Genomic DNA, 16,964 nt, shown 5'->3' with positions numbered 1-16,964 from the left:
TTCTCTATTACTACAATGCCTTGTTCCTTTCTTAAATGGTTTTAAACAGATCTCTGTAAATTTGTAATTCTGATGCTATTTAATGAGTTTCTAATATTTCAGTTGTAATGCTATACTTTTTGAGCATTCATTTTCATTTCATGTTTTGCTTGTGTATTATTTTACAGTCTGTTTGGGGCTCCTACTGGAAGGATGGGAGATGGGGTTACAAGTGCTGTCACTCATTTATCAAAACTTCTTATTGTACTGGAGAAGCAGGGAAGCAGATTGCTGTAAGTACTGCAATACTTCAGAACAAACCTTGTTTTATTAAGCTTGTAAACTTGCATGATTTTCGGCAGTCTAAATGCAATCTTGTGTATATTTTTAGTAATTTGTTTGGAAGAAACTCCATAAGCTATTTGGTCCACCTTAACCTTGTGCTAACTCTTGAAATTTTAACCTTGGGCATTGGTGCTTTTTTATGTTGTAATTGTTTTGAAGTGTTTCTGGATGGAGCACAATGCAATTGTTTACTGCATCTTGGAGGATAGGAAAACATTTTTAGCAGAAGCAGTTCTAGGGCCCAAAAGGCTATGCTCCTGCTGGCAGAAATCTGAACCCCAAACTATCTCGTCGCCTCAACAGAAGGAGAGAGAACAATGGCAATAGATAGTAATGGGAACCTATATAAAGAAAAAAGAGGATTACACATCCAGGTGAATATACCATCACATTCCTGACTTCAGCTTTGTAAATGGTGGTGAGCTTTGACAGGTTAGGAGATGAGGCACTCATTACAAGGTAACCAGTATCTGTCCTCTTCTTGCAATCATTGAGTTAATGTGGCTGGTCCAGTTAAGCTTCTGATAGTGGGGAACTTGATGATGGTAATGTTGTTAAGGTAAAGAGGAGTTGGTCGAGCTTTCTCTTATTTGAGGTGATCATTAACGTCCACTTGTAAGCCTGGACCTGAATGTTGTCCCGATCCTGCTGTAGTGTGACATGGACTGCTTCATTATCCAAGAAGTTGCGAATGGAGCTGAACATGATCTATTCAGTGACTAGCCCCAGTCCTGATATTACGACAGAGGAGGATCACCTGGTAAAACCAGTAGCTGAAGTAAACTGAGGAGGGTTGCCTGTTCATTCCCTGGGTACGTAGAGGGTCAGGGCTCACTTACAAGATTAATCTGAAGCACAGAAGCCAAAAATACCTAGAGTAAAGAAATACCAAAACTTTGATGGCATTATCTTAAATTTAAAATTATGATTTAGTTTCCAGTTCTACCAAATGGTCTGCACATGAAATGTGTTTTCAGGTGCTGGTGGACTACTGTGTATTTCCAAAAACATCTATTTTTATTCTAGATACATTGTTGAACGGCATAAATGATGCTAGATTCCTAACTGTATTGTAATGTTGCCCATTTTTCTATCCTTGAAGGTGGAGGATAAATCTGAATGTCTAAATGAGATTCCAGATTCTAACCAGGAAGCATATGAGAGCATACCTAAGACTTTAGTGGAGGCAAGTGCCATTTTTACACCATATTCTGTACAAGTATATGGAAAACTATAACCGCATATGAAACTTTTTTTATTATACAATAACTTGAAACAGTGCCTAAATGTCGTTTTCATTTCCCCTCTCACTGTTTATACTGGTTACTAATGTTGAAATACTCAACAGCTTGTTCATTGGTATCCTTGTTGAACTGGTGAGGATATTGTAGTGTTTGTGAAACTGAGTGCTGAGGGATGTCCACAGGTATGTCCTAGCTGTCGACTCAGTTCCTGTGAGGCATTAAATTGCATGGTTAAGCTTCTGTACACATTTTTATGTGCCAACTGCAATTTTAACTAAAGCGCACAGCCTCTCTGCTTCTGATTGAAAAGAGTCAAAACTGAAAAGTACATTCATGGCCATTATGTTGGCCACAATGATATTTTGACTACTGCAAAGAAAATCTGTATATGTTCATTTCTCTTAAGTGTTAATACATTCAAATTTAGATATTGGAGATCCCAGGAGTCCTGCTAGCGCACTTTTGTGGTGCTGGTATGAGGGAAATTTCAGGCAACTCGGAAGTACAGTTTAATGCAAAATGGCACTTCAGGGCTATGAATATCTTAATGTACAGACCAAAGCAGTATTGCAGTTTTCTGTTTTGAGCCATTTAGCTTTCTGTTTACACCAATAAAATAGACTGATTTGTCCCTCCAGCTGTATTAAGTATGGCATTTGATATAATGTCATAAAGCTGTGCAAGTAGCTAAAAAATCATTATAGAGCATGGAAAATTCTCAGTTGTTCTCAAAGATGTGATTTCCACCTAACAGGAAGAGGAATAAAATCAGAAATTCTCAACAGGTAAGCATCATCTGCAGAGAGAGAAACAGGTAGCATTTCAGGTCAATGACCTTTTGGCAGAACTAGAAAAAGTTAGACATGCAGGTTTTAAGCAGTTACACAGCCGGGGAAGGTGGGAGGGGAAAGGAGAACAGCAGGGAAGGTCTCTGATGGGGGAAAGGCACAAGAGATTAAATGATAAAAGAATCATGGTGCAAGGCCTTTTGTGCTGTATGACTCTATGCTGCAAAACATTACCCACATCTTTTTGCCTTGCACTATCAGCTCTTTTGTCATTTAATCTCTCCTGCCTTCCACCTTATCACAAAACCCTTTTGTTCCTTCTTACTTACATTTATATTGGTGCTATCATGACCTCAGGATGTCACAAAGCATTTTACAACCAGTGAAGTTCTTTTGAAGTGCAGTTGTATGTGCTTAAAACCTGTTACGTCTGTAACTTTTTCCAGTTCTGATGGAAGACCATCAACCTGACTCGTTAACTCTATTTCTCTCTCCGCGGATGTTGCCTGACCTGCTGAGTATCCCCAGCATTTTCTGTTTTTATTTCAGATTTCCAGCACCTGCAGTATTTTGCCTTTGTAGGAAGAGGAATAAGTTGAAGTTTAGATCATTTTGGTAAAAGTCTGCTATGATGGATTAGGAATTGAGTACACAAGAAGAAGAGTTATCCAGTGCTAAAGTTTCAATTATATGGAAATATAACTCATTAGAATATTTATAATAAATATAACTATCTGATTCCAGGGATACATTCCAGAGCTGCATGTCATAGTCTTGCTGCTGCATTTGAAAGTGAGTTTTATCAGTTTGTGGTAGAACTCAGACTTTCAGGATGAGAATAGGTACAGTACAGCTAGGGAAAAAGTTGTAGGGATAGTGGTAGTTATGGGTATGCAGAAATGAGCAATTAGAACATAAGAAATAGGAGCTGAGCTGGAATAGGCCATTTGGCCTTTCAAGCCTGCTCCGCTATTCAACAAGATCATGGCTGATCCTCAATTCCACCTTCTCATACTAACCCATATCCCTTAATTCCCTCAGTACCCAAAATCTATCAATCTTTGTCTTGAATATACTCACTGAGCATCCACAGTTCCCTGGGATAGAGAATTCCAAAGATTCACAACTCGTTGAGTGAAGAAATTTCTCTTCATCTCAGTTGGGGAGACGGTGGCATAGTGGCCAGGCTAATGTCCTGGGGACATGGGTTCAAATCCCACCACGGTAGATGGTTGAATTTAAATTTAATTAATACAAATCTGGAATTGAAAGCTAATATCACTAATGGTGCCGTGAAGATATTATCAATTGTCGTAAAACCCCATCTGGTTCACTAATGTCCTTTAGGGAAGGAAATCTTAAAGAAGGAAATTGTTCACTTTGGCAGGAAGAATTAAACAGCAGAGTATTACTTAAATGGAGAATGACTACGGAATTCCGAGGTGCAGAGGGATCAAGGTGCTCTAGTGCATGAGTCACAAAAAGTTAGTATGCAGGTAAGCAAGTCATAAAGAAGGCTAATGGAATGCTATCCTTTATTTCAAGAGGAATTGAAAATAAAAGTAAAGGTGTGATGTTTCAGTTATACAGGACATTGGTGAGACCACATGTTGAATACTGTGTGCAGTTTTGGGCTCCTTATTTAAGGAAGAATGTAAATGCATTGAAGGCAGCTCAGAGGAGGTTTACTAGATTGATACCTGGAATGAGCGGGTTGTCTTAGGAAAAGTTGTACAGACTGGGCTTGTTTTCACTGGAGATTAGAAGAGTGAGGGGAGACTTGATTGAAGTATACAAGATCTTGAACAGTCTTGAAAAGGTGGATGTGGAAAGGATGTTTCCTCTTGTGGGTGAGTACAGAACTAGAGGGCACTGTTTTAAAATTAGGGGTCGCCCTTTTAGGACAGAGATGAGAAAAATTTTCTGAGAGTTATGCGACTTTGGAATTCTCTGCCTCAGAAGGTGGTGGAGGCGGGGCCATTGAATATTTTTAAGGCGGAGGTAGATAGATCCTTGTTAGGCAAGGGAATCAAAAGTTATCGGGGGTAGATGGGAGTGTGGAATTCGAGACACAAACAGATCAGCCATGACATTGAATGGCAGAGCAGGCTAGAGGGGCCGAATGGCCTACTACTTCTCCCAGTTCGTATGCTCGTATGTCCTTACCTGGTCTGGCCTACATGTGACGCCAGATCCACAGCAATATGGTTGACTCTTGACTCTTAGCAAGCCATTCAGTTGTCAAGGGCAATAGGGTTGGGCAATAAATGCTGGCCTTGCCAGCAACGCCCGCATCCCATGAAAGAATTTTTAAAAAATGCTCCACCCCATGTTCTAGATTCCTAGTGATCGACCCCGTGTTCCTCATTCCCCAGCCAGGAGAAACATTTTCTCAGAATTTAACCTGTCAAACCCCTTAAGAATTTTATAAGGTTCACTTAGGTCAACTTTCATTCTTATAAACTGCAGGGAATATAGGTCTAGTCTACTCCATCCTTCAATGCACTCCCTCTAGAGCAGGTATGTCCTTCCTCAGGTAAGGAGACCAAAACTGCACATGCTACTCAAGATGTAGCCTCACCAATGCCCAGTAGGATTGTAGTAAGACTTCTTCACTCTTATACTTCAATCTCTTTGTAATAAAAGCTGATATACCATTTGCCTTCCTAATTGTTTGCTGTACCTGCATGTTAACTTTCTGTGATTCATGTACAAGGATACCTAGGTCCTCTAACTGCAAACATTTACTTTGGTTTTGTTATCCTAGGTAGCATTTGGCATTTTAGCAGTCCTGCTTGGGTCATAAAGTGGAACTGCCATAGATTGACAAGCTTGCAATAATCAGGAGTACTATTTGATCACAGTTGTAGGGAAGACAAACCCAGAATTTCCCAGCTGAAACGTACCTGATGTCATGTGACTTTTGAAAAAGTCATGCCAAAGACTTGCAGGTTGATAGGTAAATTGGCCATTAGCAATTGCCCCTAGTGTAGGTAGGTGGTAGGGACAGGTGGGGATGTGGTAAGAATATGGGATTAGTGTAGCATTAGTATAAATGGGTGGTTGATGGTCGGCACAGACTCGGTGGGCCGAAGGGCCTGTTTCAGTGCTGTATCTCTAAACTAAACTAAACTAAACCTGAAGAGGAAAAAATGGGGATAAAATCAAGGGTTGGGAGAAATGCAATAAGCGTTGAAGTGATTTAGTGACCAACGTGTGAGCTTCAAAAAAAAATGTTTGTGCTAATTACTGTAACACCAGTTTGACTGCTTGTTGGTTATAGATACATAAAGAAAAGCTTAAAGAAGGCAAGAAGAAAAAGAAACATAGGAAAAGTCATAGTTCAGACAGTGAAGATGAGGATGCAAAAAAGAAAGAAAAACTGAAAAAGGTGAGTTACACATGTTTACTAGCTGCTCTTCTACTGCTTTTCAGAGAATATACTTCAATCTGTTCAGGTAAATCTGATTTGACAAATTCCTTCATTCCTTATTAACTCAGAATTTTCTTTTACCAAAATGCTATTTCCTTTCTGTCCCATTGGAGTCCTGTGCAAACAGGTAGAGCAACATAAATTTGGTAACTAAATTGAAGGTGTGAATTCAGAACTTAAACTTTTCAATATTATACTGAGGAACCCATTACATAATTTGAAAAATTTCAGTTAACTTAAGTTGAAGATTAACTTTAACAATGCAAATCAGCCATTAGAAATCAGTGCAAAAGTGGTATACATCTGTACAGTACTGTGCATGCACTCTTACATTGATTATTTCTGTGCATGACAAGTTTTATGCCATATTTATAGAATAAATGATATGTATCAAAAGTCATAGCAATAGGGTCCTTTTACTGTCTGCAAATAATCCAAAATAGGTTATCCTTACTTTTAAAAAAACTAGTTACTCTACATAATTTTATTTAATCATAGTTCATCATAAGTAATGCATGTGGCATAAATGTATTTAGTAAATATTGCATTTTTAATTATTAAAGTACAGGTCACTATTATATTTCTTTTGTGGTGCAAGTGAAAATATGAGTTATTATTGAATAGTATGTTAAAGGGAGCAAATATGGTACTTTGGACTAAGCTTGTACTCTCCCTCCTAATACTTCCTTCTTTGGACACTCCTGTTTTTCTCATACTTCTGAAACAGCTTGATGTATTTTTCTATGTTAAAAGTGCTGTATGACTGCCATATCTCCTCCTTTTGACTAATGTCCATTTTTGTCTAATTATGCCACAACCTTTGAAAGAAGGTGCAAGGTATAGTTTTAATGTAACTTGGCTATTAATATATTATCAGATTAACTTTGTAGCAGACAACAAAAGCTGACTGGGTAGTCAATGAAGTATATGGTGCAGCAGATTTAAATGTCTGCTGAAGTTACATGTAATGGATTATATGCAATTGATTCCACATGAATCAGTAACTTTTTACAGGGTGCATATCCCCTTACAGCAGTTTCATGTTCTGTAAGAGCAAACATTCATTTTCATCTTGCTCTTTCCTAATTTTTTGTTTAATTTATGATCTCAAAGAAACCATAGCACTATTCACTAAATAAAATTATAAAATGTAAAAATATATAAATAAAAGTCATGTAATAGTGTTTTCATTTTCAAGATTGTTTCAAGATTTTAAACATGTCACTGGCATCTGAAGCCATGTTAGTATAAGCTGTGCTAGTATAGGAGACAGATCATCAAATCCCTGGTATTTTTATAATACATTTTGAAAATATTTACAATGCCGGAACTCCTGCCTGCATTTCTCAGTGAGGTGACCTAGCATTGGTGCTGATTGGGCTGGAAACAAATTAATCCAGTCATTGGATGCTTTTAAGTCTTTTTGCTGAACACCAATTTAATTGCATTGTAATTGTACTTATTGTATATTTTTTAAATCAAGAATGAACATTGTAGTTTGCGAACCAAACAAAAACTGACATTATTTTGAAATCTATTTTGAATTCTTGCTTTAAAAAAGGATCTAGTTCTGAATAGCATTATGATTATTGTGTGTATGGTTTATCATTTTGATTTGTTTAACTTTTATATTTACCTCTTTCTGATCAGTCAGCTAACTCATTTGGACAATTCTAATGCAAATTAATGAAAATTCCAGATATCCTTAATTCTTCAAGCAGCAGTCTTTATTAAAGATATTTGTTATTAAATATGTGTGCAACTGGGGCGTTAAGAATTTAAAATGCATACTCATTGAATAGCATAGGAAATTTTCAAGCAAACTGAATATTTAATGTTGGAAGTACTCAGCAGGTCTGGCAGCATCTGTGGAGAGAGAAGCAGAGTTAATGTTTCGGGTCAGTGACCCTTCTAAGGAACTGGCAAATATTAGAAATGTCAAAGGTTATAAGCAAGTAAAGCGGGGGTGGGGCAAGAGATAACAAAGGAGAAGGTGTAGATTGGACAAGGCCACAGAATAGCTGACCAAAAGGTCATGGAGCAAAGGCAAACAATATGTTAATGGTGTGTTGAAAGACAAAGCATTGGTACAGATAGGGTGTTAATGGACTGAAGATTGAACAGCAGCAAGTACAAACATGAAAAAAAAAAGTGGGTAAGCAAACTGAACAAGCTAAGATGAAATGAAATAAACATACAAAAAAATGTAAAAAAGAAAAAATAACTAAAAAATAAAAGTAAAATAGGGGGTCCGTCATGCTCTGAAATTATTGAGCTCAGTGTTCAGTCCGGCAGGCTGTAGTGTGCCTAATCGGTAAATGAGATGCTGTTCCTCGAGCTTGCATTGTTGTTCACTGGAACACTGCAGCAAGCCCAGGATAGAGATGCGAGCATGAGAGAAGGGGGGTGTGTTGAAATGGGGGTTTTTATTTCAGATTTCCAGCATCCGCAGTATTTTGCTTTTATTTGAATATTTAATGCATCTGTTTTTTTTTATCCATAGTTACATATAAGGAAGAAGGTGGTCTCGCAAGACGTACACCTAGCCCATATCAGTATAAATGGGCACATTACTTTGTTAGCCTATCTGTTTTACATATTTTGGAAATCAAATATTAAGCTTTCAGGATTGTTGCTGTATAATCGCTGCTGCATGACATTTTATTTTGACTTGCTTAGGCTCTGGTTGCTGAAGAAGCTCGTTTGAAGCAAGTTGAACAAATTTTGCAAATCGATGAACGTAAACGAGGTTACAACAGCATATATGAAACAAAGGAACCTACAGAAGAAGAAATGGAGGCATACAGAATGAAACGCCAGAGACCTGAAGATCCCATGGCTTCTTTTCTTGGGCAGTAATACATATATAGATATATATAATATACTTTTTAAAGATCAAAGTATTAAACTTTTTAAGAATCCTTGAATGCCAATACTACGAATGCTTGAGTTCTCAGATCTGCTGTCAAACTAAACTTAAAATTCCATAATTGTTTTGTTTTTATGTGTAATGAATTCAGCATTCTCCGTTTGCGAATGCTGTATATTGTGTAGAATGTCCTCTGCATGGGGCAACTGGCATTTTGCAGTGTTCAGCTGTTGTGGATTTTGTTATGGTTAGACAAACAGTTTTATACTGTGTAAAGATTTGTTATTTTAAGTTCTTGACACAGTACAAGTGCGTTATGTTCTCCAAGTAAATTGAATTGATTCATATTTGAAATACATATGTTAATTTAAGGTGAGAAACTGCCAATTCATGTCTCGCTTTACCATAAGTTCGCCAACTATGAAATACAGATATGACTTTCTTTCCAGAATTTGTGCAATTTTCCTTTCCCTCCATTATTGGCAAAACAGTTATCCATAATACATTACAGGAACTATATTTCTTTTGCTTTGTTTCAGATTTTCTAGCTACAAGTTCCAGCTCCACTTTGAATTCAAACTCTTAGGCTGTGTCATTTCTTGGCGATAAAATCTGCATTGGTTGCAACAAAGCAAAGGAAAAAGAGGCTCCAAAGAGATTATCCATTTTTTTGATAGCCTGTTTATTATGCCCCTCTCTTTTCCATTATTTCCCCATGTATACACCACTTCCCAAAGGAGGACCGACCTTTTGCCAATGCCATTCTTAAATTGACCACCATTTTAAGAAAAGACCAACATAATTTCATCCTTTCAGTCTGCTTAGCTTCCTATCCTTGTCAGGCATTGCTTCTGCTTTTTACAGCATGGATGAAAACCGAAATTCAGAAATTTGCTGAGTTGCAAGACATTGCAGCCAGTGCTTCACTGTGACTAGCTAACTGAAGAACCTGTTTTTGAGTTTTCCCTCTGACAGGTTCTCCAGTGCCAACTTAAGTTGTTATGGGGTCATCAGCAACAAGGGGAGGTGCAGGCACTGCATAAAGGGACAGCACTGTTTAACGAATACTGACAATCATTGACAAGAATCATGCCCAGTTGCCTGCAAAGTATTTAATTGTATGGCCAAGGCATCTTTTTGGTGTGGGGTGAGGGCGTGGGGAATTGCTACTGATGCAGCTGTTTCTCTCTATCCCTTGCCTCCCCATCCCCAGCCCCACTACACTCTTCACCTGACATTCAAATATGCACTTTCCAACAGGAAACACTGAATCAAGATCAGGAGCAGAAAAGCTGGCTAACTATTGTATTCTTCCTTGCTTTCTGTGTAATCTTGCATTCAAACAGTTGTCAATAATTTACTTGGCTTGATACATTAGTCTTAATTAAATATTTGCTGGGCCAGCTGACAAATTATAGACTGTGATTATATTTTTAAAAAGCTTTCTACTTACCACTTCATTTTTTAGCTCTTTATTCATTGGAATAAAGAAGGGTAAGAAGAAATCCAACTGAAGCGTTGGTGAAGTAAATGAGGAAAAACAGTTTCCACTAGTAGGTAAATGGAGGGTGTAAGTTTAATATTTACTCTAAATGAAGAAAGCAGTTAGGAGAATGTCTTATTTTACAGAGGGCAATTAAGACATAGAAGACCCAACTAGGAAGAGTGGTATAAGCAAAATCCATACTAGCTTTTCAAAGGGAAGTGCATAAATATTTGAATAAGGAAACAAATGAGTATAGGGATAAGATAAAGGAATAGGACTAAAGTGTATAATTCCTTCAGAAAGACTGTACAGGCACAATGAACTTAATGGCTTCCTTTTATGCTTCTTCAAAGTCAACTGCAAGTTTTGTGGCATTAAAAGTAAAATCCAATTTTATCCCCTCTCCTGCAAGGTCTGACTTTTTTCTGAGTATAATTTGCTAGGTACTGGCAGACCTCCAGTATCTCACTCAAGTGGCATTCTTCATTGTGAACCTGGACAGTATATTGGAAAGCTGTTGAAAGGTGCTCTCAGTCCTGTTTGTGTGCTTCTTGTGAACTGCTTGTAGTATGCCAAGTGCTTCCTCTATCCAGTGGGCTATTGAGGATCAATATATTTAGATATCTTGCACATTGCGTTCATAGAATTAAGAGCTATGAAGTCTCAGGCAATTATTTGTTTCCAATGGTTAAAAAACCTAAGGTAAACTGTTTTCAAGTAACAAATTGCTAAATGAGTGTTGAACTGCAACTTAAGTTACCAACTAGTAGGCTGAGAATTGCTGGGAATAGTCTCTTTTCAACTTGGGCATCTTAGAATCAATTTGTATGATGGTGACAATAGCCAGAATTTTATGTGGCTTTGGAGGACCTGCTTCTTTTAGGCAATCCCTTGGGAACGAGAATGACTTTCTTCCACTCCAGGGTTGTGGGTCCTTAGGTGACTGAATTGTCCAATTCTGAATCCGCACGCTCTGCCACAAGTATTTGGTGAGGCAAGTGAATGGGATGCTCAGATTTCCGAATGCTCCTTCCGCTGTTTGCACTTGGTCACTGCCTGGGCATGTCGACATTGTTCGAACTGGCTGGCACCTTCACGGTTGCTTCTTCTCCATTTTGGGCGGTCTCGGGCAAGAGATTCCCACGAATCAGGGAGGCTTTAAGGACATCCTTGTAGCATTACCTCTGCCCTCCTGGTAGCCTCTTGCGTGACTGAGCTCAGAATTGAAAGCTTGTTTTGGGAGTCTTGTGTCAGGCATGCAGACGATGTGGCCCGCCCAATGTAACTGACTAGCTATGACCAGTGTCTCAATACTGACGATGTTGGGCTGAGAGAGGACACTGATATTGGCGCACCTGTCCTGCCACTGAATTTGCAGGATCTTGTGGAGGCAACGCTGGTGATATCTCTCCCTGTGGCTGAAGAGCTCCTACCGAAATCACAATATGGATTCGGTCCATCAAGAGGCACAATGGACGTGATCGTAAAAGAAAGACAACTCCAAGAAAAATGTAGGGAGCAGCAGCCACTTTTATACATGGTCTTCTTTGACCTCACAAAGACCTTCGACTCTATCAACGGGGAGGGTTATGGAACATCCTCCTCAGATTTGGCTACATGGAGAAATTCGTCACCAGATTTTTGCCCACTCACTCAACCTATCTGTATTGTTCTGCAACCTCCTTATGTTGTCTTCACATCATACTTTACTATCTATCTTTGTGTCATCTGCAAATTTAGCTATCATGCCATTGCTCCCTTCATCTAAGTCATTGATATAAATTGTAAAAGGTTGAGGCCCCAGCACAGACCCCTGCGGGATTCCACTTGTCACATCCTGCTAATCAGAAAAGGACCCATTTATGCATACTCTTTGTTTCCTGCCAACCGGCCAATCTTCTATCCAGGCTAATATGTTATCCCCTACACCCATGTGCTCCTACTCTGCACAGTAATCTTTTATGTGGCACCTTGTCAAATGCCTTCTGGAAATCCAAGTACAATAGATCAGTGGGCTCCCCTTTATCCACAGCACATGTTACTCCTTCAAAGATTGCCAATGAATTGGTTAAATTGATTTCCTTTGCACAGAACCATGCTGACTGTTCCCAATTACCTTGAGTTTTTATAAGTGCCCAGCTACAGCCTCCTTAATGATCGATTCTAACACCTTCCCCACAACAGACGTCCAGCTAACCAGCCTATAGTTACCTGTTTTCTGCCTCCCTGCCCCCCCCCCCCAGCTTTTTCTTGAATTGAGGGGTTATTTTGCTACCTTCCAGTCTGATGGAGCCTTTCCAGAATCTAGCAAATTTTGAAAAATTAACACCAACGCATCTACTACCTCACAAGCCACCTCTTTTAAGACCCTAGGATGAAGCCCATCAGGACCCGGGGACTTGTCAGCCCGCAGCTCCATCAGTTTGCTCAGTATCACTTGCCTGGTAATTTCACCATGTTCCCCTCTCCCTTCCACCTCATGCTTTACAGCTATTACTGGAATGATTTTTGTATCCTCTATAGTGAAGACGGAAGCAAAATGTTTGTTCATTTCATCTGCCATTTCCTTATTATCTACTTATAACTTCCCATTCTCACTCTCTAGAGGACCAGCACTCACTTTACTTATTCTTGCTTTTTAAATTCCTGTAGAAACTCTTCCTATCCGTGTTTGCGCTTCTAGCTAACTTCCTCACATACTCTAATTTCTTTCTCCTGATTAATCTTCTAGTCTTGTTCTGCCATTCTTTACATTCTGACCAATCATCTGACCTGCCACTCATCTTTGCACAATTATATGCTTTTTCCTTAAGTTTGTTGCTTTCCTTTGAAACGTGTTCAAAATTTTCATTGTTAATGGTGTCGGATTGGAATCCCCTCCAACTGGGAAATTTATGGAATATAAAAATGCAGGCCCTCAAACATGTTTTGACCTCATGTTTGTACTGTAAAACACAAAAGTCAAGCTGCAACCAGCAGTACAGGGCTGGGCAGCAAGGGGTTAATTTTGACATTTAGTAAAAGACATTGGCTCATCAAAAAGGGTTCAGACATTGAGTGCTATCATGGAACAAGGCATTACCTGCCATTGGCTAATGCAATTAAAAGACTGATTATCCTGTACAAGGGATGTGGCATCGATATGATAATTAAGGCCAGCATCATAGACAATGGTATTGGAATCTGGCCATTGTAACTGTGATTGATTCTTCGAGGAGAGAGATGGGACATTCACACCTTCATCAGCCTCAGAGCCAGGTGCTTTTACTGTATTGCCTCAAACAGCAGGAGAATTGTTTAAATGATGTGGGAGCTGATTAGATTTGTCTGGGTTCTTCCATGGAAGGACTGTATTGTTGCACCCAGTATGAACTGATCATATTTGCCTGGACTATGTGTGGAATGAACTAAAAGGTGTTACCTGCTGGACACTGAACAGCATGAACAACAGGAAATATGTTTGAGATGTTCTGAGTTGTTTTATCATAAAAAAGAAAGCACATCATAGTGACTGCTGCAGCCAAGTGAAGAAGGACGAGGACTGGTCATCTCCAGCTCCAGGCCTACAATCAACATCGGTAATGACCAGCCGTGTGGGTGTTTGTAAGTTTTCAGTCAAATCGCGAAGAGGGCTGCAGTCAGAAGAAGGGTCAGGATTGGTCAGCTTGACTCAGGGCCTACAATCAACACCAGATAGACTGGCCATGATGGGGATTGTAAGTTTTTCAGCCAAATTGTAGTGATATTGGTCTGAGGGTTTGGGACAAAAGTGTAGTGCTTTTTGTAATTTGTAAGTTTAAACCAAGTTATAGTGACTTTGGGTAACTGGGCACAGCGGTCAAATCGCAGAAGGGTTCAGCTGGGAATTGGGGGTGTTAATTTTAGGTAACTGCTGAAGGTTTTGTACAGGGGACAGTTTGTTTACTTTTCAACTAACCATAGAGGTGTCTGTATTGGGGATAATAGTGGGTTCAATAAATAACAAATTTATGGTTGAGACAAAGCCCTGTCGTGTGCATTTTGTTCTTGTAATTCCTGAAGTCCAAGAACCATCATAAGGGGAAATGGGAATGGAACCTTTTACAATGGCGCTATATAAATGCAAGTTGTTGAGTTTTCCCATAGCCTAATTTGCTGAGGGATGTGGTTTAAGATATTTCAGGGATAAACTTAAGAATGAGTGCATCTTGTCTGCATAAAATCACAAGATTTCAATGGCTGGAAGGCAACACCTATATTCTTTACAGAAGAAAAGTGCAAATAACTTTCGTTCATCTAACTTCAGAAAAACGACAAACTTCTAGATGACGTCATCAGGCTGCGCCGCGGTGCGCACATGCGCAGACGGTCTCCTGCTCTCTGCGCATGCGCTGCGTTCCGGCTTGCCAGGGCTGGTTAGCGCATGCACCGATGACGTCATCGTGTGACGTGTTCTTCGGGCAACGCGCCTGGTCGGCCTCTGTGCATGCGCTTTATGCAACGCCAACGGGTATTCACGCATGCGTCGAAGCTTCGGCGCGAGTTTCTGAAAGTGGAAGGAGGAGAGGTTTCGTCGGGCATTTTATCGCAATTATTTAGTCGTTTCGAAGATTTCAGTCTGCTTCATTTTTATTAGAAAGAGGAGATTGCTCCAAGGTAAGTTGCTCTGCTGATATAAGTTGCTCTGAAAAATTTCCATTGTCTGGGACACTGCATGTGCTCCAGTCCCTGTTGTAAATTGCTCTGAAAACATTTCCATTGTCTGGGGCAATGCATGTGCTCCAGTCCACTGCACTGCACTAAAATCCTTTCCATTGTCTGAGGCTGTGTGCAGGCAGTACATGTGCTCCAGTCCCTGTTGTAAGTTGCTCTGTTCCTGCACCCATTAGAGCCGTGCACATGGACATACAGCCACATGTTTCCCCATCTGCCCTTGAAACAACCATGCAGAGCCTTGTGAGACTCCGCAATTGCCAGCTGCTGCCTGTCAAGCAGAGAGGGCATCCAAAGCGGTCAAGCACTTGGGGAACATTCAGCAAGAAGAGTCTGAGCACTAAAAGAAACAAGCATGCCGTGTCCAGTGGTGGCACGAATGTGAATGCTCTTGCTGTGTACACAACTGGTGAGGTGGGAGTGCAGCCACACCGTTCTCCATCCTCAGTGTTGCTTGAAGGCAAAGGTAGATAAGAGCGAAAGTAATGGAAGGTGATGCTGATAGTAGTAGGCAGGATTAAATGGGAGCGGATGGGAAGGCACACAAGTAGCATAACTACTAGCAAGGAACAGCTGGGCTAAATGGCCTGCTTTATGTTCATAGTCCAAAAGAAATGTGCTTCTTTTTCCAGCACCCTCACATCATTCATGTTTTCCCTGAGAGCAGCATTGAGCCATCACATCATCCTGACTCCTACAGCTGAGTTGGGTACTAAGTGATTCATTGGCGGTGTTATCAGTACATGCCTTTACTGCAGAACATAAAGCATGCTCAACAGTAATTTCATTGGAGGGGGAAGCTCTGACACTGATGTTCTTTGCTTATTTCTTTTCCTGTAAAACATGCAGTCGAGAAAACAATCCTTGAGACTTAAGGTCAGCATTCAAGCAACGAAGGCAACTGGATCATGCCGCGGAGCTTGTCACGATACGGAAAGGAACCTTGCATTTATGGATGAAGTGGGAGCGCACATTGGGATGCGTTTGGGGAACATTCACCAAGAATAGACTGAGCTCAGACTCTTGTGACTTTGCCGCCTTCATGGACAATACAATAGTGGAATAGAGAGCCACGCGTTCATTCACCACAAGGCTCTCCAGGAACAATCCCTTTAGTTCTGCATAGCAGAGACTCGGCCTGTCTGAATCACGGGAATGCTGGCAACACAACACTCATATATCCATGCACAGCAGTGCCTCGAATGTTTAATGCACTTAATAAAATTTCTCAATAATTAAACCTGGAATTGTTGAGGTTTTTGATGTTATTTTCCCGACTTTGCAACTGCACTTCAGATACTCAACTGTGGTGTGGTCCTTGGGGGGGTTATGAGGAGGTGGGGGGGGAGAGGGAAGAGGGAGGGGGTTTTGAAGGGGTGGGGTGGGAGAGGGGGGGTTGTGAAGGGTTGAGGGGGAAGAGGTAGAGAGGTAGGGGGTTGTGAGGGGAAAGAGGGAGGGGGAGAGGGGGGAGGTGGGGAGGTAGAGAGGGGGTGTGGGGGGATGTGGAGAGGGGATGTGGGGGGAGGTAGAGTGGGGGGGGGGAGTGGGAGGGAGTTAAATTCAGAAGATCCTGAAGAGAGGGATGCAAAAGGCAGGGACCAGAGAGCTGCAATGCCTGAAGTACAATTGAGAAGTAGGGGAGAAAGTGGCTGGATGGGGGAATCTGCAGCTGGAGAGAACGACTGGATGGAGAGGGCCGGAAGCGAGAGGCCATAGAGAGCCGCGGGGAGCGAGTGGCCGAAGACCTTGGTGTCACCGGGTGCGGGTAAGTTTGGTAAGTCTTTTGCCGTTGCAAATTTATGGCGCATGCGTAGAAAAACGCACCCCCCCCCCCCCACCACTCACGCTGCTGTCTCCAGCCGCTCCGCTTCCCTCCGTCACTGGGCTTTCACTCGCCCACTCGTCGGCCACTCCACTCCCCCCAGGCCCGCTCTGCTTCCCTCTGTCACTGGGCCGTTCACTCGCCCACTCGCTGGCTGCTCCACTCCCCCCAGGCCCGCTCCGCTTCCCTCCGTCACTGGGCCGTTCATTCGCCCACTCGCCGGCCGCTCTGCTCCCCCCAGGCCCGCTCCGCTTCCCTCCGTCACTGGGCCGTTCACTCGCCCACTCGTTGGCCGCTCCACTCCCC

At 41.1% G+C, this 16,964-nt stretch overlaps 1 protein-coding gene across 5 annotated transcripts in view; it reads left to right on the top strand.

Moving 5' to 3' along the window:
* slu7 (SLU7 homolog, splicing factor) overlaps nucleotides 1–14,147 on the top strand; it is a 68,956-nt gene extending 54,809 nt beyond the window's left edge. For all 5 annotated transcript variants that reach the window (XM_068043369.1, XM_068043367.1, XM_068043370.1 and 2 more), the window contains 4 exons: nucleotides 168–272; nucleotides 1,427–1,510; nucleotides 5,640–5,747; nucleotides 8,469–14,147. In XM_068043369.1, coding sequence (XP_067899470.1) covers nucleotides 168–272; nucleotides 1,427–1,510; nucleotides 5,640–5,747; nucleotides 8,469–8,648 — 477 coding nt within the window. In that variant the 3' untranslated portion in view covers nucleotides 8,649–14,147. The remainder of the gene's footprint in view (nucleotides 1–167; nucleotides 273–1,426; nucleotides 1,511–5,639; nucleotides 5,748–8,468) is intronic.
* The last annotated feature ends 2,817 nt before the right edge of the window (nucleotides 14,148–16,964 follow it).

The sequence above is a fragment of the Heterodontus francisci genome, chromosome 12 (assembly GCF_036365525.1).
Source record: "Heterodontus francisci isolate sHetFra1 chromosome 12, sHetFra1.hap1, whole genome shotgun sequence".
In the NCBI taxonomy this organism is placed as follows: domain Eukaryota; kingdom Metazoa; phylum Chordata; class Chondrichthyes; order Heterodontiformes; family Heterodontidae; genus Heterodontus; species Heterodontus francisci.
Note: the sequence above shows the minus strand (reverse complement) of the source record. Positions and strands in the feature narration are given on the sequence as shown.